The sequence below is a fragment of the Lolium rigidum genome, chromosome 6, assembly GCF_022539505.1.
Source record: "Lolium rigidum isolate FL_2022 chromosome 6, APGP_CSIRO_Lrig_0.1, whole genome shotgun sequence".
Classification (NCBI taxonomy): Eukaryota; Viridiplantae; Streptophyta; class Magnoliopsida; order Poales; family Poaceae; genus Lolium; species Lolium rigidum.
The window spans coordinates 72,184,676-72,210,690 of NC_061513.1; the positions used below are offsets into that span (position 1 = coordinate 72,184,676).

The 26,015-nt window shown below is 45.4% G+C and overlaps 3 protein-coding genes across 5 annotated transcripts; all 3 read right to left on the reverse strand.

The window, feature by feature from the left end:
* Window positions 1-1,171: 1,171 nt before the first annotated feature.
* On the reverse strand, window positions 1,172-8,454 carry LOC124660071 (protein HESO1-like). Of its 2 annotated transcripts, none has more exons than XM_047197865.1 (9): window positions 8,255-8,454; window positions 5,813-5,964; window positions 4,961-5,122; window positions 4,374-4,552; window positions 4,195-4,290; window positions 4,030-4,099; window positions 3,820-3,950; window positions 2,479-2,589; window positions 1,172-2,377 (listed from the first exon to the last, which is right to left on the reverse strand). In XM_047197865.1, exons 2-9 carry the CDS (start codon window positions 5,961-5,963, stop codon window positions 1,325-1,327), a joined length of 1,953 nt encoding a protein of 650 aa, XP_047053821.1. In that variant the 5' UTR covers window position 5,964; window positions 8,255-8,454; the 3' UTR covers window positions 1,172-1,324. The 2 variants fall into 2 exon arrangements, with proteins under 2 accessions (XP_047053821.1, XP_047053820.1); XM_047197864.1 differs by having other exon boundaries at window positions 5,813-5,972.
* An 8,050-nt stretch (window positions 8,455-16,504) lies between these two features.
* On the reverse strand, window positions 16,505-18,111 carry LOC124660072 (probable protein phosphatase 2C 9). Its single transcript, XM_047197866.1, has 4 exons — window positions 17,683-18,111; window positions 17,246-17,587; window positions 17,052-17,157; window positions 16,505-16,968 (listed from the first exon to the last, which is right to left on the reverse strand). Exons 1-4 carry the CDS (start codon window positions 18,109-18,111, stop codon window positions 16,628-16,630), a joined length of 1,218 nt encoding a protein of 405 aa, XP_047053822.1. The 3' UTR covers window positions 16,505-16,627.
* A 4,872-nt stretch (window positions 18,112-22,983) lies between these two features.
* LOC124663719 (mitochondrial import inner membrane translocase subunit PAM16 like 2-like) lies at window positions 22,984-24,999 on the reverse strand. Of its 2 annotated transcripts, XR_006990417.1 has the most exons (5): window positions 24,943-24,999; window positions 24,781-24,868; window positions 23,876-24,006; window positions 23,197-23,392; window positions 22,984-23,100 (listed from the first exon to the last, which is right to left on the reverse strand). XR_006990417.1 is itself a non-coding variant. In XM_047201393.1 (4 exons), the coding sequence occupies exons 1-4, from the start codon at window positions 24,943-24,945 to the stop codon at window positions 23,270-23,272; spliced, it is 345 nt and encodes a 114-aa protein (XP_047057349.1). In that variant the 5' UTR covers window positions 24,946-24,998; the 3' UTR covers window positions 22,984-23,269. The 2 variants fall into 2 exon arrangements, 1 of the variants encoding a protein (XP_047057349.1); XM_047201393.1 differs by having other exon boundaries at window positions 22,984-23,392; window positions 24,943-24,998.
* Between the last annotated feature and the right edge of the window lie 1,016 nt (window positions 25,000-26,015).

Here is a 26,015-nt window from a genome sequence, read left to right on the forward strand (position 1 = left end):
TCGAATCGCCACTTCGCTCTCCGGCCACCGGCGATAGATCCAGAACAGCTCGCGACGGAGACAGGTCGATCTGTCCCTCCGCCATCCGAAGCTTAGCTCTTGCCCTTGATCTGTATGGAGTTTTTTTTGGGTAGTGCCCTATGGTGGGAACGAGCGGATCGGCGGCGAGCGGCGAGCAGAGGCGCAGGGATTTGTGAATTTGGCCGGGGAAGAAGGTGACCAGTGGTTTGTGGGATGGGCCGGTGATGGTCTTTAAAGCCAGCTGCGGAAGTAATTTTCAGTTTTTACTCACGTGAAGGACTGTTCCGTGGTGGGCCAGCCTGACCAAAAGGAACTGCTGATCAGGACCGGTACCTCGGACGATCTCCGTAATCCTGCAGTGTAGACATCATATTCGTCAACAGCTGAGCTTTTATATGCACTTTCCACATTAATAACCAAACATAGCGCGATCAAGAACGTGCCGTGAGATATCGGCGCTCATATACCGGCCGGTTCCATTAGTCCACTCTCGTTCATCCAAGGCATATTTTAATGTTGTCTTCTAAACCCCTGTCTAGCCCATGCGGTAATCGTGTCAGGTTATATCATGAAAGTACTCCATCCGTCTCATGAAATCTGGACAGTGAAAATACATCTTATACTATCAAACAAATGGAGCAGAAAACTTTGCATTGGGAGTTTAGAACAATCTAGTTTTTTTGGCAATTATGCTTATATTATTGGATTCGTATAATTAAAAGAAGTTTCCAATGATACGAAGTACTCCATCAGTCTCATGAAAGTTGTCTTAGATTTATTAAAGTTGGGATGTTGTCCAAAAGTTGGGATGTTGTCCAAAGACAAATCTCACGGGACAAAAGGAGTATTATTTTTGTGGTATATCTCATGTTTTACTGACAATTAGTGATTTTTTTTCTTGAAATACTTAATATCCTAATAAGCTGGTATGGAGAAAGTACGAGGAGACTTACATGGTCCAGGTGATAGCATCGAAGCTGCAAAGCTCAGCGAATAAACAACACTCTAATCGTCGTCAGGGGAAGAGGGCAGGGTTTGCCATTCCACCAACGAAACATTCTTTGGGTCGACATTTACTCTACACATGATATTCTAGTGCCCGTGGCATCATTCTAATGACAAACGTTAAGGCACTGAACGGAAGCTGAAGGAAAGAAATGCTGGCCGGCAAAACCATCTTAAATAGCATGACATGCATAAGTGAATTGAAACCGATACACTTTGTCAGGCCAATGGATACAACAAATTGCTGCCATGGGACAAATAATTTCGGTCAGGAATGATGCTGGCTGCTTCCTTGCCATTATGTACGGCTTGAGGAGGCTTGAGATCGCAAGTCCCGTGCCGGTCCCTTTTGGAGCCCTCCAGCAACAGGCTCGTGCCTTGAACTTGTAGTCAGACCATTCCTATTGTTCCTGTTAGTGTGACGGTCAGCTGTGTATTGTCTCGTTCCCTGGTTCTGGTATACTCCTGTACCTTCAGTATACATCGGCTGATTGTGATATCCATTCTGGTATGGTTCTGGTGTATGAACCAGCGGATGACTCTGATATCCGTTAGGGTATGGTCCCGGTGTTTGAGCCCCGTTCATATAACCCTGATGTTGATAATACTGGTATTGTCCTGGTGTTTGGGCCCTGTTTGTATGAGCCTGCGATCCACTCTGATACCAGTATGACCCTGCTGCTTGGTGCCCTGGGGTATACCCCTGTTGATAGTTATTATGATTCTGGTATGGTACCCCTGAATGGGCATATGCATTGTGCGCCTGTGGATAGCTCTGATTCTGGTGTAGTCCTCTTGTTTGGTGCCCCGGAGTATAGGCCGATGGGCGGTAATGGTTTTGGTATTGCCCAGGCTGTCTTGGTGACTGGTGATAGTGCCCTGCAGTATTAGTACGAAACTGAGGAGGGTCATGGTTTCGGTACTGTCCTGGCATTTGGCGCCCTGCAGTATTATCAGTGTTCACTTGAGGAGGATCATGGTTTCGGTACTGTCCTGGCGTTTGGCGCCCTGTAGTATCAGTGGACACCTGAGTAGGATTATGGACTGGTCCGCTTCCTGTAAATCCTCTGGCTCCCTGGTGATTTTTTTTACCAGATATCTTCGCTCCCACCTGCCTCTTAGGTCCCGGAGTCCTTCGTGGGGTGCTTGTATGAGGCTTAGCTATGACTGTTCCCCCAAGTTTTGAGCAAACAGCAGGTGTGCACAACATTGCTAATAAGCCATCTCTGTCAGAATGCTCGAGGGAAGCAAACTTCAAATTAGCTTCCTTCAAGGCACTAGCAATTAGGAGGAGGCCTTGTATACCAACTGCTCTAGCGGCATTGTCAGGCCTCTCAACTGGATCTTCGACCTAAACAAGAATAACAAGCAGATGGTATGTCAGTACGCAGGCTAACAATTTCAATTATATCAGCCACAATCACCGCGAAATGCACGGAAAATGGGTCTTACAAACAAGCTGTGAGATTTCTTCATCTGCCGATTTGGATTGTCCTGGATTTTCTCAATCTTACCCGTGTAAGTAGATATCACATCACTTGAAAGGGCATCGATAAAACAAAACTGCAAACAACATAAGATCACCAATTAAGCTTGTTCCTTCAGTTAAGAATGAGGTGAATTGCTGAAATGCCTTTTTGGCCGTGCCCTTATGGTATCAGGTCATCCATGCCGAATTCTAGTGCATATACATGTCCAACAGATGGTCAATTGCAGATATAGAATTTAAACGTACTTTCAATGAAAAAACTTAATATAGCAACATGAACTGATCTATGAGACCGGGAAATGAGCATATCTGGCAAACTGCAAAGAAAATAATTCGCTTTATTGGAAAAGTACCACCATTGAAATAAATAATTACCATTTTCCCCGTGGCTTATGCTGTGTTGCATTATGCTCTCCCGTGGAATCTAGCTAGTTATATATAGTTTAACAAATTCTAGTAAGATATTTCTGTTATTATTGGGCTGAAAGATCCGATCAATTACTCCCTCAGTGCCGAATTCTAGTGCATATACATGTCCAACAGATGGTCAATTGCAGATATAGAATTTAAACGTACTTTCAATGAAAAAACTTAATATAGCAACATGAACTGATCTATGAGACCGGGAAATGAGCATATCTGGCAAACTGCAAAGAAAATAATTCGCTTTATTGGAAAAGTACCACCATTGAAATAAATAATTACCATTTTCCCCGTGGCTTATGCTGTGTTGCATTATGCTCTCCCGTGGAATCTAGCTAGTTATATATAGTTTAACAAATTCTAGTAAGATATTTCTGTTATTATTGGGCTGAAAGATCCGATCAATTACTCCCTCAGTCCCATAACATAAGATCTTATTACAACCAATATACTCCTCTATTGGTTATAATAACATCTTATATTATGGAACGAAAGGATAGTCACAGTATTCAATACAGCAAAATGAAAGGTGCAGTGCCAAACTTGATTGGTTAAATTTTGAAAAACATGAGCCACATCAACCCTTCTTCATCGCTTATATTCTCGCCTGTCTCTCATTCTTGAACTCATGAGCCCAGCTCAAACATAAACAAGGTGTTCACCCCCTATGTTGAGTTTATAGCGATTGAGAGTTTAAGAAAGGTGAAGCATGGCCTAAAAGTACCAGAAAAGCAAATTGTCACTACGCAGGTAAAGCGAAAAATTCCTACGGAAAAAGTAGAAGTTTTTACCAAGATGTGAACTAGTACCAATGATATACAGTAATGATTGTAAGAGAGAACGTTCACTTAGTGAAGATAGTGGGGTAAAATCCCAGTTACCTTGTTAAAAAAGGTCGCAAGGAGATGGCAAAGAGAGCTTTCGTTTCTTTGTTCCTTATTCTGGCTATGAAATTTTGCTATATTTGCAGCACAAACCTCATCAAGATGCTCCTCGTCGTAAAGCGTCATATCTACGTGTGACTGAAATGAATAAATTGCCAGGCACTGATACGCTAGACAGCCATCAGAGAAAATCTAAGTTAACTAAACCTGCAAAATCCTCTGTGATATTTCCTTCGTAAATGTCCTTCAAAGGTGGTAGAATTGCCGGCTGACACGTCTTGAATTCACGCGTGGGAGATAAGCACAAGATTAATAAAAGTGAAACCATAGATGAAAATAGCAGGGGATAACTTCCAAAGTAAGAAGCAATACCTGAAAATGGAAGAGAACAAGTAAGCAAAGCGAATAAGAGTTCAGGGTTCCAGATTTTGGATCATTGATGTTTTGAGCTTTTGCCCACTCCTTGATCTGCAAGTAAACACGAAGATGAGCCTTGGGCTTACCATAGAAACATGGCAGCAAAAAAGATAATAACTTAGTTAAGGGTTTACCAATAAAACCATATCACCAAAGCGCTCATCTAAAGTACTGACCCAGTAGAAGATTCTGGATTTAATTCGACCAGGGTAGTTATCAACGGATAAGTCGCAGGAAATACCAAAGCGGTTGCTCACATACTGAAGAACTGGGACTCTTGCCTGAGGAATGAATTCCATAGTTCTAGCAACATCTGATTAGAATAAAAGCAACACAATAAAATTTATGACGTATTTAATGGGTACAGAGTGCTAAAACGATTATATATGGACAAAAGACAAAAGGTATTGCGGTGGATTAAGTAATTATGAGACAAGAATAAATTCTTGAATAATCCCTGATCAAACTAGAGGTTACCAAGGAACCATGCATAGCACTAAATAGTCAAGCAAAATATAGTTACAATGATGCTCCCTCTCACATGATATTGCATTCCTTGGTGCACAGAAACATATCATGACTATTTTACTACAAAAGCTATGAGTATGGCACATCGATGCTATAAACTATAATCATTTCAGGTTAATGCAATTTCCTGGATATAATACCAGGTGACAAATGACGTATGCTCATCTAATTGTGGAACAGATAAAAAAGGTACCTCCTTTTTGCAAAGCTTTCCTTAGTTGTCTCAAGATAGTTTGCTTCTGTTTCTTGGTTTTAGGAAGGTTTGAGCCATTCATGAGCTGAACTGATAAATCCAAATCTCCTGATTTTGAGTATAGATTTGATAGAAATGATCCAAAAGGCTTGACGGCAGCACCTGTTAAGGAAATTCAGAAAAGCAGGTAAAGCTACATTGAAACTGCACCATGAAAAACTCACTGGCCTTCCGGTTGTCATTATAGAAGACAAGACATAAATTTCTCCTGAAGTAAAGATCACTCATATTCTAGGAAGATAAATCACATATTGTCATCACAATTTTTTCCAGTGCTAGGTAGCTGCTGTGCAGTGTGATTAAGAGATAAAAAAACTGTAATACAGATAGATCACTAATTAAACAGTGGCAGCATCAACAAGACCAAACGGTATACAGTGAGTAAAATTTCAAATTCTTATGACTTCTTATTTACTCATGTTTTCATATAACTACTATCCAAATGAAGTGCATTCGCAGTTTGATCATAGCTTCTCTCTTAGTCTTCGCAATTCTGAAACACAAACTACTCTGAGACTCTTTATGAATACAGTACACTTTATGGCCAATTATTAGGGATATATTTAACTTGCGTAAATATTGTATGGGATAACAAACTCTGTGTTTCAGAAATCTATATATGAAATGTCCATTACACTGTTTTTCAGAAATCTATATATCAAAAGTCCATGTTACAGCATGCACAAATTAGCAGAGTGCAGATCATGTATGCAAATTTCACTGTCAATATTATCAGATTTTTTTTTACAAACAATGGAAAAGGCTCCCATGATAGCTAGAGGAGAACGTTACCACTCAACGCTGGAGCTGATTGGATGGAAACTTCCAGCTCCTGAATTGCAGATTGCCGTTTGTTTCGATCATCCTCCTCTGGTTTAATTAGAGAGAGAATGTCTTTAGTACACTTCTCCAGCACATCGTTGTCAGGGGCTTGTTCAATCATGCTGAAATACTGATGCCAGGAAGAAATATGTCATCAAGCTAGAACAAAGAAAATAAGTTATATCATATGGGTATCGACTAGCGTTGCTAAACACTAGAAATTGAACGTAACCAGTGAGCATCCAAAATTTGTATCTAAAAGATACAAGTACAGCGATTTCCCAGGTTTTCTTTGGTAAAAAAAAATATTGGAACAGAATGTAGTAGCCATGTTATGCTTTCTTTGAAGTATAACCAGCTTTTGAGCGGGCTACCCTAGATGCTCGGACAGAACCAAACATATCTTTACTGTCCTAAAAGTACAAAACTTTATGGAGGCTAGAAACAATAACATGGAATTCCCATAGTGAGAAAACGGTAAATTCAACAGCAGCTCTACAGAATTCGGCATAATGGGGTTGACACTCTCCTCAGTCAACTTGGGAACCTATGCCACTGACATGTGGGTCTAGGATCCAGATGCAGGTGAGACACGTGGGGTGAAATACCCTCAAATTCAACTCAGGGTGCTACTCTGAAAAAACCATACGGAGTAACATAACTAAGTAATGAATGACATAATGTAACCCACAGAAAAAGTAGGCCTCCTTCCGATGCCACGAGTGGTTGCTGCCTAGGAGGCGTATTTTCTCAACGATGCGGCATATGCATCTGCCATGAGCCCATGACCATCCAACGGAAAGGTGAAACTCAAGTACAACTTTGGCAATTCACAAACAGCACGAGCGTTGGGGTAGCTCAATTTGCTACTCCTACCGCGGGAATTAGAGTAACAAGCAAAGCATCCTAAGTTTCTATGTGAAAGATGCTCATAAAATGATTGCCCAGGTTTTAGTACTGTACGGAATTTCTCGGAAGAGAAAGCATGAACCATGTTTTCTTTGAAGTATAATAAGCAGTTTTTTTCGTGGACTACCCTACATGCTCTGAGAGAACTGAACACATATTTTTACTGTCCTAAAAGTACAAAACTTTATGGAGGCTACAAACAAAAACATAGAATTTCCACCGTGAGAAAACGGTAAATTCAATGGCAGCTCTACAGAGTTTCTTTTGGTAAAAAATTCTTGGAATAGAATGTAGTAGCCATGTTATGTTTTCTTTGAAGTATAACCAGCTTCTGAGCAGGCTACCCTAGATGCTCGGAGAGAACCAAACATATCTTTACTGTCCTAAAAGTAGAAAACTTTACGGAGACTACAAACAATAACATGGAATTTCCATAGTGAGAAAACGGTAAATTCAACAGCAGCTCTACAGAATTTAGCATAATGGGGTTGACACTCTCCTCAGTCGAATTGGGAACCTATGCCACTGACATGTGGGTCTAGGATCCAGATGCAGGTGAGACGTGGGGTGAAATACCCTCAAATTCAACTCGGGGTGCTACTCTGAAAAAACCCTACAGAGTAACATAACTGAGTTAAGAAAGACATAATGTAACCCACAGAAAAAGTAGGCCTTCTTCCCATGCCACGAGTGGTTGCCACCTAGGAGGCGTATTTTCTCAACGATGCGGCATATGCATCTGCCATGAGCCCATGACCATCCAACAGAAAGGTGAAACTCAAGTACCACTTCGGCAATTCACAAACAGCATCGATTTGCTACTCCTACCGCGGGAATTAGAGTAACAAGCAAAGTACCAACGTATCAAACCAAATGTAACCAGAGAGCATCCTAAGTTTCTATGTGAAAGATGCTCGTAAAATGATTGCCTTGGTTTTAGTACGAAATTTCTCAGGAGAAAGTATGAACCATGTTTTCTTTGAAGTATAATAAGCAGTTTTTTTCGTGGACTACCCTACATGCTGTGAGAGAACTGAACATATTTTTACTTGTCCTAAAAGCACAAAACTTTATGGAGATTGCAAACAAAAACATAGAATTTCCATAGTGAGAAAACGGTAAATTCAATGGCAGCTCTACAGAGTTTAGCATAACAGGGATTTTCAGTATGTGCGACTGCTATCTCAGCCTGTTTGTGGAGCTCTCACATCGCAATTTTAGATGTGTGGGAATAGACTCCAGAGGAGTGTTCAAGTAGCTCGATTTCGCCGCAATTGCTACTCCTACCGCGCATGAGCTTTAGAGCAGCAAGTAAAGTACCCAATGCCTCAATGTATCAAACCTGGAGCATCATGCATCTTTTTAATCGGAAAATACGCGGGGCTCTTTCGCCATGGTCAACGAAAACCCAACATTCAGCACATGCAGTATCCCAAAATCCACGCCTGAGTTCGTACGGGGGCTAGCCGACGCGAAGCGGCGAGAGGGATTCAATCTAATTACCTGGAGAAAACAGCAGGCGGATCTGGGTTTCCGCGGGAGGGCGAAGTCGGCGGCGGTGGCTTGTGCGTGCGCCGGACTCGCGTCGTCGGGGGGAGTCTAGGGGAGCAGGTCGTCGGCGTGGGCCGGGGTGGAGGAGGAGGAGGAGACTATTTGGCAAGCGGCCGCGCCGAGTTGGAACGGGAGCGGTGACCTGGTCCTGGTCTGCTTCGGAGAAGCCGAGGCAACAGAGCCAGAAACGAAGCTATGGTTGGATCGTGGTGGGCCTGCAGCAGTTATGGTAGTGCCTTGCTGACTCGTTGGCGAGTCCTTTCCAGTTGGAAAAAACGTACTCCCCACTTTCCTAGTACTGCCCGCCGGGTCTTCGCTGCAAAGGGCCACTTTTGTTTTTGGAGTGAGCTTAAATTCTCAATGCTGCCCATCGGGCCGGCCCAGCACAGGCACGCACAGCTGGGCCGGTCCGATGAGGCCCACAATAAGTTTTCTAGGTTATAAAATTGCTCATATATGGGGAAATTGCAGGGGAGCTGCTTTACACCGACCTGGTCGGTGACCACCCCCAGATCTTTGTTGGGCCGGCCCACGATTTGCTGAGACTGCTTGCTATGGATTCGGTGCGGACGGGCCGGCCCAAGTTTGTTTTTCTTTTTTCTTTTCTCATTTTTTCTCTGTTTTATATCTGAACAGTTTCAAATTTGAACAAAATTCAAATTGAATGATTTTCGAATTTGAATAAATTTCAAAAATTGAACGATTTTTCGAATTTGAACAAATTTGGAATTGAACCATTTTTGAATTTGAACAAATTTTGAAAATTGAATGATTTTTCGAATTTGAACAAATTTTGAAATTGAACGATTTTCGAATTTGAACAAATTTCGAAAATTGAACGATTTTTTGAATTTGAACAAATTTTGAAATTGAACGATTTTCGAATTTGAAGAAATTTTGAAAATCGAACGATTTTCGAATTTGCACAAATTTCGAATTTGAACATTTTCGAATTTGCACACTTTTTTACTTTGAACATTTTTGAAATTTGAATTTTTTTAGTTTGAACAAAAAGAAGAAAGAAAAACAAAATAAGAAAGAAAACAGAAAAGAAAAAGGGAAAAAATAAAAAACGAAAAAATAAACAAAAAACCGAAAAAGAGACAGCGAACTGGGCCTGGCCCATATACCCGACCAGGGGTGTGCGGTGGCCGGTAGCCACCGACCTGGTCGGTGTATAGGTTTTCCCAAATTGCAGGCTCTATGTGTTGGTATTAGACTGGCAAAACTAGAGGATAGACTTAGATAAAAACACTAAACTAAGTTTGGCGTTTCCCTGTTAAGTCGATGTACTTGGCCTTCAAGTCAAGTGCAACACAGAAGATTATGGCTTGTGAGGATTTCAACAAAGCTAAGTTTCCATGTGATTAGTAGTATTTTGACAAAGTATGTGTTGATCCATAGAGCCCGAAAGGGTTAGGTGACCAAATGTATGTCTGGTGATTGTGATGAGATGGTGGATCACCTTTTATTCCAATATACTCTAGTTAAATACTTGTGGGGTATTGTTAAATGTGTTTTTTTATCAAGTTCTGTTAGAAAATTTCCAGGACAATAGGATGGATCTGAAAATTCCCTACTAGTTGTAGGACTGGCTGCCTTGGTTTGGAAAATATGGAAGGCTATAATTCAGGCTTTTTTATCCTATGATGTATCCAAATGATCCTTCCAGTGTTTCATGTAAGATTTTGTGCTAGGTTATTGCTCATTGGTCTTGCTTGCAAAGGACAAACGTGTGCCAGGCTCGACCGCTCGAGTTACCGCAACACAACTGATATCCAAGGTGGTGTTTGAGATCTTCAAGGCACATTAATGAGAAGGAGTGTTGAAGTTGGATAGTACTCCCTCCGTCCCAGTTCGCAAGGCAAATTCCTAAAAAATATTTGTCCCAAAATCTCTCACCTCCTAGGCACATTTTGCATTTAATGTGGGAGTAAACTAATTCATTTTTGCATGCAAACACTTCTCTTTTCATCTCCCACCACGCACTAGTACTTCATGCATGTGAAACCACCGCGCACTAGTACTCCATGCATGTGAAAGGGTTTCAGTTTTTGCATGTTGTGTGTGAAAATTTAGAGCCAATGAGAATTCACCTTGGGCCAAGATATTTGAAAACTTTGCCTTGCGAACTGGGACGGAGGGAGTAGTAGTTTGCAAAGGTTGTGAAGTGAGGCAATGAAAGTGAAGCTCGAGAAAAACTTGAGGTTGATAGTTTGTAATAAGAATAACTTGGATGTGTGTGTTAGCTAGTTTTTTTTTGGTAGAGGTTGTGTGGCATTGCATATTCATTCTTAGTTATTGGTTTTGTTTCTATAAATGAATTTGGAATTTGTGGCTCCTCAATTAAAAAATATGTATAATGAGAAAGAGAAACCATGAAACAGAAAAGGTAGTAGACAGAGAAAACCTGCAGAAGATGAAACTAGAAGAAAAATAATGAAATTCCTACCAAAATAAAGAAACCATGGAAACCACATAAAGAACTACTAGGAAAATAACACGAAAGAGAAAAGGTAGAGAGAAAACCTACAAAAGAAAATTCAGAAAAAAAATGCCTACCTAAGCAAAAAAAAACCATGGAAACCATTGGAAACCACACAAAAACAACTAGAAAAAACTAAAGCCACATAGAGAAAGTTAAAGGAAACAAAAAATATTGCAAAAAAAAAATCCGGACGATGAGCGTGTCGGGTTGCGTGAGGCTCTGGTAGGAGTCGCAAAAGTCGACAAATAGGCCATTCTCCTGGGCCAGTTCTTCTCATGATTTCAGCGGGCTTTAAATCTTCTTCAACAATCATTTTTCTTCACCTGGTTTGAAGACAGGGTGGTGTAAGATACCCCCCCTCCGAGATTCATAACAAGTGTCATGGTTTCAGTTATTTAAAAAAAATCACGACATTTACTATGGATTGGAGGGAGTAGCATTTTTTCAGTGTGAGAAATCCAAGATTGTATGTGCTTTGAAGTCTAAATTGTACCATCATGCATGCACTAGTGGCCCATCAAACTTGAGCAAGTTTCCCACGTTGCTGGCATGCCAAGTATTGATGCATCGGGCTTAGCATCAACGAAAGGGTAAATTCGCGGATAATAACCTAACGAATTATTAACTAAATATACATCTAGTTAAAACTGAAATTTGAAATTTATAAGGTAAGATGACGTTTAAGTAGCGGGATAGCTTAGTGGGACTTGAGAAGTAGAGTTTTAGGACATGCGCGGATGGGTGAATAAAATTCCACATTATTATGGTTTATGAAAAACATATATAATCCAAAGTTCGATGATGTTTCTAGAAACAAATAACACACGACACAAACTTTAAAGATTCATATACTACGAAACGGAGCATTTCATAATAGTTGTGCTAAAAGTGAACTTATGTACCATATTAAACTATGTCACAATCACGATGCCATTGTTGATCCTATTTTTTGACGATGCCAACTTGAAGCATATGCATCCCATTCAGCGGCGGAGCTTGGGCACAGTTCATGGACAGAACAGACAACAATCTTGAACTTGATATATTCATATATAACATGGAAAAAACTTGTGCCTTGATCTTGTTTTGTTTGAACTAAGCTCCGCTATTACTCGTGTCAACCAACTTTGCACAAAGAACCCGCAAGAAGAAAAATTACAATTTCACAGTTGGAGAAAGTTGTGCCTGGCTAATGTCGTCCACCCTCACCCTCTGTAACATGTGCCGTACCTAGATGTAGGAGAGCACCTTCGCATACCAGGTTGCTTTTCAAGCCAATGAGCCGGACCGTCGCAAGCAATACAACAGGGTCTTCTTGGCACGTCGGGTCGAAGATCTTTCCCATGGTCACGAGATCCCGATGTCATCAGCTTCATCCGACGCCGGGCTGCCAGCTAGTGCCCACCGGCGCAAAGGAAAAGAGAGTGAGCAGCACCCACAAAAGCAGCAAGATTCTTGTTGAAGCAAATTAAAATGGTGGACTAGGTGAACTCTTATCTTTCCAAGACAGAGCGACACACAAGAAAGATTATCCGATGTGTTTTTTCGCTGTTGCTTCTTCCCTCTAACGTTGACGAGTACAATCTCCGACTTTCGGACTGGAAATTGTTAACTAAGTCGAAGTCAACCCCAAAAGAGAGGGTACGATCTGGTGCCTGGATCAACAGATCTTACTATTAAAACACAAATCGCCCAAAAACGAGTTATTGTGTTGTGTAGGCGTAGGCCTGCAAGTCCACCATCACCATCTCAATACTTGGCATCTGATTCAGATGATCTGAAGCAACAAAAGCCATGCACCACTGAGGCGCTCCAAACACTTGCCGCCTCCGAAAACTGCACTCACGATCCGAGCTCCATTTCCTCCCCTACCGTCGCGTCGCATCGCGATCGCGGCCCTGCTATAGTGCTGTCCCATCCATCGTGGCTCCTGACTGTTGATGGATCATCGTGGGAATGTGTTCCACTGCGAGATCCCGCTGACGGCTGACGGCGGTGCGCGGCCTTTCGTGTCGACTCCACCACGCCGAGGCCGAGGTATCGTACCCGCCACTTCCTCGGAACCTTCTTGCTTGCGTCCCCAGCACTCATTCACGCTCCCGCCGTGCGCCGTGCCATCACGCCAACCCCGATATTTGTGTAGCCCGCCCTTCGCGCGCATGGGCGGGCAGGCGGGCAACGAGGATCATCGACCGGTAGGCATGCGAGGAGGAATCTGAACAATAAACTAGCGCGTATCGAGTCAGCAAACAGTCATCCACGCCACGTTACGCGTCGACGCGTGCAGCGCAGCCATAGGCGCGCCGCACCGGCGGGCTCAGCCCAATAATTCAGCTGCTCCGACGTACTGTACGTGGGCTCGGTGGAGACTTTTCCGCTTTTCTCGCCACGCTCCTCTCCTCCGTCCACCTGGCTTCCCCCAACAGAAACGCATAGGGAGGACGAAAGGGAGAGCTCGCTTTCGACACGTAGAGCGCCCGGCATCGATCATTCCATCGGCGGCTTTAGAGCATCTCCAACAGGCGCGCTATATCGCGGCGCGCTAAAACCAAGAATCCGCGCGCGGTAAACAGATATGGCGCGCTGTGCCGTTTTTTCCTCCGCCGGGCGCGGCAAAATACAGCGCGTGCGCGCGCAGGAAAAATGGTCCTCCGCCGGGCGCTGCAAAATACAGCGCGCGCGGCGCGGAAAACAGATTTCTAGTCTATTTTGCATTCACAATTCATGAAAGAAATGACACAATTCATGAAATAAATGACACAAAGTGCAACAACATCACATAGTTCAACAAGGACACACAAAATGACGTAGTTCAACAATGACACACGACATATGGTTCAAATGGACAAAGTGAAACAATGCATATCACAAATGCATATCACACTTCCGCATTTTCCAAGTCAACACCTTCTTCTTCGTCCTCGTCATCTTGGGTTGAAGGAGGAATAGTAGCATTCATGGAAGACACGAAGCCTCCCGGTGGTGCTCCCATACTCCCGTACACACCACTCACGGAGCCTCCCATGGTCCCTCCAAACACTCCTCCATAGCTTGATCCTCCCATGCCGGCCATGCCTCCATAGCCTCCCATGCCGGCCATACCTCCCATGGAGGGCATGGGCATGCTTCCCATGCCGGCCATGCCTCCCATGGAGGGCATGGGCATGCTTCCCATGCCGCCCATGCCTCCCATGGTGGGCATGGGCATGCTTCCCATGCCGCCCATGCCTCCCATGCCTCCTCCAAACATGCCTCCTCCAAACATGCCGGTGGTGGAAGTGTTCATGTTGGCTAGCAACAATCTCTTTTTGGCCAACACTTCATCGCGAAGAAGGTTGACGTACTCCTTTGCCTCTCATCCATATGGGAAGTATCCATCAAGAAAAGCTTCCTCTCCTCCTCCGCTAGGCGTGCATGCTCCTCGGTGGCTTGCCTCTTCTCCTCCAAAGCCAACTTCCTCTCCTCGTTGGCGGCAATCCTCTCCTCCAAAGCGGCTCTCCTAGCTTCAATAGCATCCATAGCCTCTTTCTCCAAGTTTCGTTGCATCTTTCTATCTTCATTTGCTTGCAACCTTGCATTTGCAATCCTCTCCATAGCCATGGCAATGTCATCATCTCCGGCCTTCCTTCCCTTCATTTCCTTGCCGGTCTTCCTACCGGGCACATTCCTCCGCCCATTGTTGATGGAGTGAGGAGTGGAGCTTCTCTTCTTCCCTTCATCACTTGAATCATCATCGATGATTGTTGCATCACCGGTAGCATTGGCCGCCATAGTTGCCGCATCCAACTTGCCGCGCGTCTTCCACTTCTCTTCATTCCCTAGCACTTCATAGCAATGATGCAAGGTGAATGGCTTGCCAAGAATCTTGTTGCCTTTCTTGTTCTTCTTTCCCACATCCCTAAACAATCCTTGAGCCATGGAGTTCTACACATATGCGCAAAAGAAAATAGATGAGCCATATGAAGTACAACCGTATTCTTCTCATATGAGCCATATGGTGAACATAGTAGAGTCACTTACCCTATCATTCTCATTAGTGCCACTCGGATTGAGAACATCGATGTTGGCTTGCACGCCCGCCCATTTTTGGCAATCGGTGTTGATACCGGACCAACGGGACCGAAGTGAGCGCATGGTTCGCTCGATCCCACTTGTGTTTGTATTGAAGTACTCCGTCATCCTCATCCAATATGTTTCTCTTGTTTGATCGGTACCGGTTGTTGGATCCATTCCAATTGTCAACCACGTCTTGCAAAGCAACTTGTCCTCCGCTATGGTGTAGTTGGCGGCCCGGCCGGGAGGGCGAGGTTCAATCAACCCTTCTCCTTCCTCATCTACATCCTCATATTCCTCCTCCCCATAGGCGGCTTCATCGTCATGCAAGAACGAGGATCCAACATTCATTGTCTCCATGAATGCCGCATCATCCACTCTACATTGCAATGAAATTCATTACCATCGGCTAGGTATGCATCTAAACCACAATTCGACAAAAAGAAGTGTTTTTTACCTCTCGGGCATTTCACCATCCACCATATGTGCGCCCGCGCGGTTGCCGGACGGAGGCGTCGGCTGGGTCGGCGGAGGAGGAGGAGGAGAAGGCGCCGGGTTCGGCGCCGGAGGAGGAGGCTGTCGGCGGGGGACGGGCGCCTTCGCTTTCTTCGGTGGCGCGACGGCGGCGGGGCCGACGTGAGGCCGTTTCGTTGACGGCGCCTTCCCCTCCTCGGCGCGGGCCGCGCGTTGCCGGTGCCCTGCGCGGCCATCCGCGCCGCGGCAGCGCTGCGTGTAGTGCCCGCGCGGCGGGACGAGCGAGCGCCCGCGCAGCGGCCGTTGGGTTCCGGCGTCGGCGCCGCCGCTAGGGTTTGGCGGCCGGCGCGGCGGAAGTGGCGGCGGCGGCGGAGGGTGTGACGAGTAGGGAGGGGTCGGCGGGTTGCCGGAGGGGTCGTCCATCGTCGGGATCGCCGGCGGCGCGCGGAGACGACGGATTGGGCTCGGTGCGACGACGCGGGGAGGAAGTTTCGGCGCGGGGGATTTTTCGCGGTTGGACGAGCGATGCCGCGCGCTGTAGCCGACGCGCCGGATATGCCGCTCCGGATTGTGCAAAACGCCGCGCGCCCTAAAAATTTTACAGCACCGCGCCGTTTACCGCGCCTGCTGGAGCGCCTGATTCTGTCCCGCGCGCGCTATATCGGACGTTTTTATGCCGCGCGGCCTATATAGCGCGCCTGTTGGAGATGCTCTTATCGTTACGCTTTTGTTGTAGAGTTCCACTGAAAAAATGCCTGCGGTGGTGAGCGGGTACGTTTCGTTCGTGTCCAGTGCAGAACCAACGATCAGCATCTCTCTACTCCCCTTCTCTTTCCGCGGATCCTTTCTGTTTTGATCATAGCACGATCGATGGTAACCGAATAACTTCCCGATAAGCGCGTCGTCTGGAGCAGTAGTAGACATGAGTGGCCAGCTATAGGTGATTCCATCGTTGACGATGGACGAAATTCCAACTTATCGTGTTAATTTAGTCTGATGGTTGTAGTCAGCTAATAAGATCAATTATAAAACGAAGCCTACAGATCTGCGTATCGTATTCTCTATCTTCGGAGTACGATCACAAGATCGTAGCTGACCAGCTGGGGTTTTCTTCTATACTGTATTTGTATTTGAATGACAACGGAGGCTATACCATAATGAACTTAGCAGAACTACAAATTAATACTACTAGATCAAGATGACGGAGCAAATTCAAAAATGAAGAAGGAAATTAGCATGGATCAATTTTAAAAAAGGACAAGGAAAAGCAATCATGGAGCGCGAATTTCGTTCGCTCCAGGAATGAATCATCACAGGCCCCGGCGCAGATCCACCACGACCACGCTCACGTTGTCGGCGCTCCGCCGCGCCAGCGCCAGCTTCGCCAGCAGCATGGCCGCGTCGGAGCACGCCTTGTCGGACTCCGCCCTGCTTATTACCCCCTTCCCCGACGACGAGGTTCCCTCGCCGCTCGCGGGTTCCGGCGGGCCGTTGCTCCGGAAGCACGCCCGGACGACGTCGCACGCCATCTCGTTCGTCACCACGTCCCACAGCCCGTCGCTGGCCAGGATCAGGCACTCGTCGGCGTCGCTGCGCTCCGTCACCGTCACCTCCGGCTCCGCCGTCACGAACGGCTTTAGGTAACCGTCGCCTGCGCGCGTGGAGGTCGTTCAGTTAGATCGGGATCCAAGCGACGAGACAAGTTTTTCCGGACGAAACCGAATTGTAGCTCACCTATGGCGCGAGACATGGCGAGGACGCCGAGCACCCGCGCGCCGTCCCAGTAGATCACGCGGCCGCCCGCCGCCTGGATGCGCTCCAGCTCGTCCGGCCGGTCAGGCTGACAAGATCCACAACCAGGCAACAACGGTAAGCCCACGGACAATAACTCAAGTCGAAACAGAGAGGACGCCGTGATTGAAGCGTACCTTGTGGTCGACGGAGAGCGCGACGGGGGCGCCGGCCCGGGAGAGCACGGCGCGGGAGTCGCCTGCGTTGCCCACGACGAGGTGGGTGGGGCTGACGACGGCGACGACAGCGGTGGACCCCACGTGGTCGCACCGCGAGGGCATCTTCTGCTCGCAGCGGCAGGCGGGCTCCTCGCTGCTGCGGCTGGTGGCCCAGCTCGCGGCGCGCTCGTCCAGCCGCGCGAAGCTCCTCTCCATCACCTCTTTCCACGGGACCTCCTCCTCGCTGGACCCCGCCGCCGCCGCCTTCTCGTGCTCCTCCGCCACCGCCTCGTGCATCAGGTCCTGGCACGTCGTGGCCACCTGAGGTAGCAGCAGAACGAAGCTCCGGAATCAGCACACGCACACGTACAAGCTGAATTGGAAATCGGTGAGGCTCAGTTTGAAGACCAACGTACGTGTGAGCAGCCGTGGCCGTCGAAGACGCCGAAGAAGTGGGACCTGCCAGAGGAGGCGGCGGACAGGAAGTCCGGCCTGACGGAGACGGCGTCCTCCATCTCGCGGCGGCGGCCGCAGACGGAGGAGACCCCGTACCTGGGGCAGCGGTCGGGGTCCACGGTCTCGGCCTCGGCCGCCGCGGCGGCGGGGGCGCCGGGACAGGGCGGCGACCCGGACGCCGTGCGCGCGAGCCGCTGGCGCTTGCCCGCGCGCGCGTACTCCGCGGCTGACTCCTCGAGGTCGGTGGCGAGGCGGAAGCGCTTCATCTCCAGCCTGCGTCGGCGCCTGTCCATCACGGAGGACGCGACGGCGGCCGCGGCGGCCGAGGCTGAGACCGCGGCCACGGTGGCCGGCGGGGACTTGGCTTCCTGGCAGCAGATCTCGGCCATGGGAAGCTTACAGCTCAAGCAGCAGCCACGGAATTCGCGAGCTCGGCCCGGCCTACCCTAGACGAAGCACGATTCACACGCGAGCACAGCAACGCATTCGAAGAGCTAGGCAACGGAAGCTAGGCTGCAGCAGGAGCTGGAGAAGCGCGGGGCCGAAACGAACCCCGGAAACGAAGGGAGAGGAGGTAGAAGAAGAGGAGAGGGAGGAGGCGAGTGCCCGTCGCCGTCATGGCGGCCAGCCAGCGCGCGGCGCGATAGCTACTACGAGACGTTGCCCACCGTCCGCGTCGGGCAGATGAGGACGCGTGGGCTGCGGCCGGCGAGGAGATCTCGACACGCGTCTCTGGTGGCGGGGCCCGGCAGGCGGTTGACGTTAACGGCGAGGACGGCCGGCGCACACGTGGCGGCACGGCGCGGGCCTGTCCGCGTCGACAGCTTATTTATTGATGCCCCGCACCACATGGCCGCTGTCTCCTGGGCCGCCCGGAAGGAAGGAAATATCACGCCATTAAATTACTCCGGGTAATAAGTGCTGGACGTCTGGTGCGGCGACGTGTCTATGGATGGTGGGGACCGGGGTGCGCCGTGGCCCGCATGGCAGTGGGTTGGGGTAGGAGGCGTGGAGGTGGGGAGTGGAGGGGGAGGGACACGTGGTGCGGGGCGGTCGCAATCAGTGGGAGGTTGGTCGGTCGTGGGAGGAGGGGACGCGTGGAGTGTGGAGCAGCGAGAGGCTCCTTTTGCGTGGAGGAAGGCGGCCGGTGGTTGGGTGCTGGCGTGGCCACGTTGGTGGGGGCGGGAGGGGAGGTGAACCTGGGAAAAGAAAAGCGTGCCCGCCCGCGCGCGCCGAGATCCGCCGCCTGCCGCTGCGTGACCACCGATCTCGTCGACGTCGCTCGGCGTGGGAAACCTCTGGCACGCATATCTGTGCGACTGACGGTCGCAGGACGCAGGTGAACAGTGCATGCAATCGCTACGTGGCGAGCACTTGAGTGGCACTTGTCGAGTCTGTACCACAACGAGGGCAATGAAGTGACCGGTGAGTGACAACCGTTTTTTTTCAGCTGATCCAACGTCTGAACAAACTGCGGTACACCATGATTTCAATCTGCAACAAGCGTTTTCAGATGATGCACACTGAATAAACATACTCATCGCATGACCTACATCGGTGAGTAGAGACTCGTAGGGAGAGAGTGTGTGTATATGAGATGGCATTTGACTGTGCGAAGAGTCTAGAGATTATCTATGAAACAAAAAGCGTAGAAATGGATTCCCCAAAACATTTCACTCATCGTATGTTCTAAATAGGCTAAATTATGGTGAATTTAAACCATTTAAAATTTCTAAAGGCACCTCTAGTGCCAATTTACGGCCTCTCAAATGCATATAAATCTCGGTACGAAAATGACTAGTAACTTCTCCAAAACATAAAAAAATACTACGGAGTATATGAAATGATAGTAACCCAGTTGTGTTTGTGGAATTGTGGGGAAGCGAAGTCAGTGATGAAGTTGAGATCTACTCTACCAACAAGGTGAGCAATCTCCATTTCCAGTATAACAAGTAAGACTAGTAACAAATAACACTAAATTAGTCTCTGAGTAAAAATTGCAAAACGACAAACTGTCGGAAAACGGTTGGGATAACCAGTTTTACATGATTCTGCCTATAAAACAGAAATACTGCTTTGGTCCCAATAGCATATGATTGCTTTACCCAAAAAACAAATTACAAAATGTTAAAAGAATCAGAAAATAAGTTTGGCCCATATTCTGCCTGCTTGCTTTAAGTTTCGTAAAAGCTAACATTTACCGTGACTTCAGCAAAAAGACAAAAAGAAAATGCCTCGCAAAAATACTTACTTTAACACCATATTTTTTTCCCTTTATTGTATTGCTCACTAAAAAATTCTTTTCTCTTGAAACAACTTCCTGATCACATAGGATGTGGAGATGTACGCATAACTATTTTTAAATTCTTTAACATTACTAATATGTTTTAATTGAATTTTAAAAAATGGGAGAAAATGCACCGGGAGCAAAACGTCATGTCCGCTATATAATGCATAATGCCCATCGACTATCTACGACAAATGGTTTAACAAGTTTCATACATTTATTTTGTATGTTTCACTTCCAACGATTTTTTGTTGCTGAATTAAGCACGGAATAAACATTGTTGTCTATAAAATACAAATTTTACTTATGTCAAGCAAAATGTCCACACAACTTTCAAAATTTAGTTCTAAAAATACACAAATTTACATTTCAAACATAATTATTTAATTTGTATCTACTAACATTAGTGTAACTTGGTAAAAAAAAATGCTTCATAATAAACTCCCTTGTGTTATTTTGTAATCATCATAGCAAACTACATACTACATATATAGTGGAACAAGTAAAAACTACAACTTATGTTTTTGTTAGATTTAAAAAGGCAAAATGTACTAATGGGCTTAAACCATGCCGGACACTCTTTATTGTGCATGACTGGCAGCCCATATTTCTGTGGAGGAGGGCTAACTTGACATGTATTTTTTAAACAAAGGTAAACAAATTTGTGTTATCATTAATTAAGAAAAATGTGCCAGGTTAATTTCTTTGGCATGCATTTTATGCAAGGTCATGGAGGAATCGAGGCTTTATTGAGGCCCACGTACCGCCGTTAACTAGCTTGGCGTGGCAGGCCAGCGAAATAGTAGGCCATATATTAGTAACCTGGACACTCGGACACATTAGTAATTTGTGGTATCGATCTCAAAACAGTAATGTTATTTGTCTAGACAAAGTATGGCAACGATGATAGTAAATATATATATCAAAACATATAATAATTCAACTGCTTAAATGACAAAACACTGGCCCTCACCAAGACCACATGGAGGGGGGATTTGCAGAGTCGATGGCACCTTTGGCACATTTCCCTGCGCCGAGGAAGTGCTTGTAATTTAGATCAACTAGCAAATCTGGCTCCGAGTGCCCAGAACCTTCACATCCCTTTTGGTCCGCGTGTATTCAGAATTTAGTTCTGTAAATTCTAGGTTTGAGAAGTTTGAGAAGCCGTTTAAGTGATGGTCTCTTTGTGGGTTATCATGTCCTTTTAGTGGGTCTTTTTTGCGATGTTATGCTCTTGGGTTGTCGGTTCTAGTTGGTTTAGAGGTTGCTTTCTTTTGGTGTTCTCTCGTGGGTGTACTCTTGGTGTGGGCTTGGCCCTTTTCTTGTAGGTTTTCGCTCGGTTTTCTCATAAAAACTGAGCACCTTCTTCTTAATTAATTGATGAGGCAAAGCTTTTGCCTCCGTTTCAATAAAAAAAATTCTAGGTTCTGTAAACGCATAGCTTGTGAATTATTTTAGATTTTTTTGATACTGGTAAATTTGAATTTTTAGAAATAGCATCATAGAATTAGGTAAGGTGTGGTAATCGCTAGAAGCACTTGTCATCTACCTGCAAAAAAAAAAAAAAAACACACTCGTCATCGTACATTGGCATTCTTTGGCCCTTCTACCTACAACCAGGTATAGAAGTACGACATTGGCATTATTCTCGAACATGGCTAAGGTGAAATAGGTTCATCTTCCCAGGTTTGAAAGCCAACACTCCTCGCGCCAGGAGGAAGTTGGAGGTTGCAAGGGAGATTGCCGTGATTCCCCCATCACATGTGTAAATAATTCCAGATTGGTCATATAGTTTGTACTGTCTTGTATAAATTGTAGGTAGAGGGAGTGATGTTTTGGCACATGGGAGCGTATGCTCCCTTTATATTGAAATACATGTTAGACACATTTTAAAATGTCAAAAAAATTGAAACAAATATTTCGCACGTACATCTTCATGTTCTACGCGCTCACAAAGTCGTTTCATGAAAAATCGACATGTCATGTGGCGTGTGTAAAAAAAAAAATTCGGTGCTGAAACAAAGACTTGTCACAAGATAAATTTTCTCTTTTTCGTTTAGACTACAAAAAATATCATTTTTTCGTGAAACTTGACGAATACACATATATTATGGAGACGTACATGTAAATTTTTTTGTCAAAATTTTTTAACACTTGGAAATATGTTTTTATGGTAGAGGGATTATACGCACCCGGGAGCCGAATTGAGTTTCTGGTAGGTAGATGTCAAAATGAATGGGTCCAGGTTCTCGCATTTCTCGAGCTCCAACATCGATTTCTCAGAAGGAAGTAATCCCTAATATTTTAGCAAGCCATGCGTATATTGTACAGACCAACCACTTGGGTAGAATGCTATGCGGCATATGTAGAGAAGAATCTGGCCAGCAAAATCATGATATACCGCTGTGATTAGTCCATCTCAGTCAAGGAATCGCCAAAATTTTGAAGCCTTTCATTTTTCAACTTATATTCCCTTTAGTGTTTCTTATTATGCTTTGAAGGCCATGGTAATGTTTAACACCGATTATAGAGTTGGGAGTGCGAACAAACAAGTGATGTACTACGTAGAATAAGATGACAGAACCCTGAACCGTGAAGCGGGGACTGATGCCATTGTGGTTACAGTAACATGCAGAGGCCAGAGCAGTAGCAATATCTAACTGAAATATGCCCATTCTGCACTTGCAAGTCAGCAGAGAGTTGTTTCTTCCTGATTACTGTTACTTCATGTATATCGATCGACTCGTCTTCTGGGAAGAATGCATAGTGTTGATAAGGAAAAAATTCAATTGCAAAAAAGTACAAATTCTTCAGATCATATCTTTGGAATGATATTAACAACAGAGCTTCTATCTTCTTATTTTGTCTCCGTTACAGCTCAAACTTCATGTGCACATTTTCCCCCAATTCAGCGCAAGTTGTAGTTTTGGGGACAGTTACTAACTCATAATCCTGATTCAGAATTACGAGCGAATGAACAAACTGGTAAATCAAATCCAAAACACAAGCTGGTACAAGAATCAAGTGATCACAATGATACCAAGAATTTGACATCTGAGTTTGCAAGCAAACAAGACGCTGCAACTAAAAATAGAATTAAATTGTGTTTCTTTTTTCTGAATATATTATTCAAGTCAAAGAGAACAGCTTCCTGTTACAGCCATTTAACCTGATGCACCCAACAAAACTGAGATAGAACGGCCATCTCTGGCCACACCCACAAATCGGTCGATTAGATCAAGTGGAACCTAGGCCATGTCTCAGTTTGTGATGTCAGGCTTTTCATGATAAATGGATTCCAGACATTCTTTCGCTCGGTGAACCTTCGACTGGAGATAAAAGCTTCCGCTCTTGGCGTTCTTCTCGAACATTGTATCGTACTTCTGCAGAATATTCAATAGGGAGAAATCGAGCATCAGTCTGTGTGTATAGAAAATGACTATACCAATATACCTGTAGTCAATCTTAACTATGCAATGTTCATACAGAGCAAATAAAATGAGCCTACATGATGCTGGGATTATTTAATACGTCTGTGATTTAACATCAATTTTAAGTTGAAGCATGTGCATGCACTAGCATCAGTTTGTGTGTGAACCAAATGGTTATACATGTGGTTCTAACAATCTTAACTGCGATGTTGATACAGAGCAAATTAAAAGGCAACCCATAAGAGGTTAACATTGTTTAACACTTATGCTACAGTATTTAACATCAGTTTTAAGATGAAGAGATTGCTGTATAGTAACAATCTTAATTTCTTCAAGCCCATGGAGAAAGCCTTAATTCATGTAAATATCACAAAGAATGAATAACAGTTGATAGAAGATAAAAAAATCAGATTCTATTGTCACACACGCACACACCTTCAGGATCTCCTCCCAACTCGTCTTTTCACTGACACCTAATATTTGCCGGGCTTCTTGCTCAGTGATGGCCTTGCTAGCCTTTCGAATACCATTCACAACCTCCTGGGCAGCTCCAGAACTATTTGCATCTATAAGAAAAAAATCAGTACCGATTAGTCACACATTGAGAAAGTGCATGATGCATGGGCAACTGGGCAGCCAGATGTTTCCCTGCATCTAAGCAACCAAAAGAAGAACCAATATCCAAGCTAGTGTTTACAATTTTGTCAGAACTGTGTTATGTTAGGATATGGCCGATTCAGTACACACCAGTGATCACCAAACATTACCAAGGAGATCCTAAACTACTGAATGAAAAATGTAGGCAAACAAGGGCCTTTATCTAAATGATTAAGCTTTGTCTGGTATGGAATGCAATTTCACAAGAAACAGTCCCAAAAAGGGTCAAATGAACCTAGGCCGAATCAAGTGTTGATTAATAAAAAAATTAATCAAATGATCATTAACACTACCTCTATGTGCATCGGATGATACCAAGTGCTACATACCATAGTTGACAGAAACAAATATATGATGGATAGCAACACATGATTATCAAATAACAAACTTCTTAGCATCGTTTATTTACATTTCAATAGCACAGAATTCCAGAATATATGCCAATTAAGCTTACAGTAAAGCAATACAATGCCTATTGCCGTCATTAAACCAGCACTCAACTTTGGACGGCCAGGGGCACTACATGTTCAACCTAGATATCTAGTCATCTAGAAAGCGGTGCAAAGTCCTCTAGTTATTATCATCCCCACCAATAAGGAGCAACCAAATACGGCCATGGATTCACATTGTCAGGGGCAACCTTAACAGAAAGCAACAGCGGAGGAGGGGGAGAGAGCACTCACTGACGATGGCTTGGCGATAGGCCTGCACCACCGCTCTGCCCAGGACGGTGCCGCCCATGACGAGGAGGTTCGCAAGGAGCCTTCCGGCCTGCCGAACCAGCGGTTAATTCAGCTCGGTTACGGATCAAATCGATAAACAGATCGAAAAAACAGCGCACGTACCATCTCGCCCTGATTCTGTCTCCGGCGGCGGTCGCGGCGACGGCGGAAACCCTAGGCTGGCGCGGGCGGGTGGTCGGTCTCGAGGCAGGCGTGGGGCCACTGCGGGCGGGACGGGCACCGCTGGATGGTGGCCGCAAGAGGGACGCCCTCCCTCGAAACTTGACGCCGGCGGAACCGGGGGCGACGGCGGCGGCGGCGAATCTCTGGTGGTGGAATCGGGTTTGGCTCTGGCGAGTTGTGAGAGGAGGAAGAGGAAGCCAGAAAGGGCTTTTCCGGCTTTGCGTATTGGGTTTGGGTCTTCGTCTTGGGAAGCAAGAAAGATGATCGTGGTGGGCCTCGGACTGGGACGTGTGGAAGTGGACTGCGCGATTGCGTGGCTGGGCAGAGCGCGAAATCTTATATACCGGATACCGCGGGGCAAACACCGTGGTGCGCACCCCCGAGCTCTTGGGCCAGGCCAGTTTTGAAGCCGGTTTTATTTGTCAGTCCCAGTTTCTGTTTTTTTTGCCTGTAAGACATTTTCTTTTGTGGTTTTTCTTCCAGTTTTTCTCCGTTTTTTTAAATGTTCAGGTTGTAAAACATGGCTATATTTTAAAAGATTCAAAATTGCAAAATTGAGAATTTTTCGAAAAAATATATTAAAAAATGTGCAGATTTTTAGAAAGTTCATATATAAAAGATGTCCACATTTTGAAAAAAGAGTTCATATTTAAAAAAAATCAATTTTAAAAATAGTTCGATTAAAAAAATCAGATTTTGAGAAATGTTTCAGATTTTTAACAACCTAAAAGCAGAAAAACTTAAAGAATTAAAAAGGGGAATCTCATCTAATCGGGCGCCCCACATAGAACCCCACATAGAACGCGCATCAGACGACGCGTCGTTGCGGGCGGCCTACAGAAGCTCCTGGATAGAGCAGCGACGCCCACGAAATAAGGTGAGATACTTACATTTTGTTTTTTTGTTTTGTTTTTTTTATCTGTTTCCCCCAATCATCCTCCCTTTGTCCCATGATGGTTGTGTGAGGTTTGTCAAAAAATTATGTATGTACATGCTATTTAGTGTCTAGATAC

Bases quoted from the DNA above. Each gene is read 5' to 3' on its own strand.
- LOC124660071 (XM_047197865.1), bottom strand. From the start codon at position 5,963: ATGATTGAACAAGCCCCTGACAACGATGTGCTGGAGAAGTGTACTAAA. The intron at 4,100-4,194 runs GTATTGCTTCTT...CGTGAATTCAAG, and splicing joins TTGTTCTCTTCCATTTTCAG to ACGTGTCAGCCGGCAATTCT. The intron at 2,590-3,819 runs GTAACTGGGATT...TGTTGTTTGCAG, and splicing joins TTGCGACCTTTTTTAACAAG to TTTTGTTTTATCGATGCCCT.
- LOC124663719 (XM_047201393.1), bottom strand. The intron at 24,007-24,780 runs GTGAGTGCTCTC...TTTTTCTTATAG, and splicing joins CTATCGCCAAGCCATCGTCA to ATGCAAATAGTTCTGGAGCT. The intron at 23,393-23,875 runs GTGTGTGCGTGT...AATATTCTGCAG, and splicing joins GTTGGGAGGAGATCCTGAAG to AAGTACGATACAATGTTCGA.
- LOC124660072 (XM_047197866.1), bottom strand. From the start codon at position 18,111: ATGGCCGAGATCTGCTGCCAGGAAGCCAAGTCCCCGCCGGCCACCGTG. The intron at 17,588-17,682 runs GTACGTTGGTCT...CTGCTACCTCAG, and splicing joins ACGGCCACGGCTGCTCACAC to GTGGCCACGACGTGCCAGGA. The intron at 17,158-17,245 runs GTACGCTTCAAT...GGATCTTGTCAG, and splicing joins CGCTCTCCGTCGACCACAAG to CCTGACCGGCCGGACGAGCT.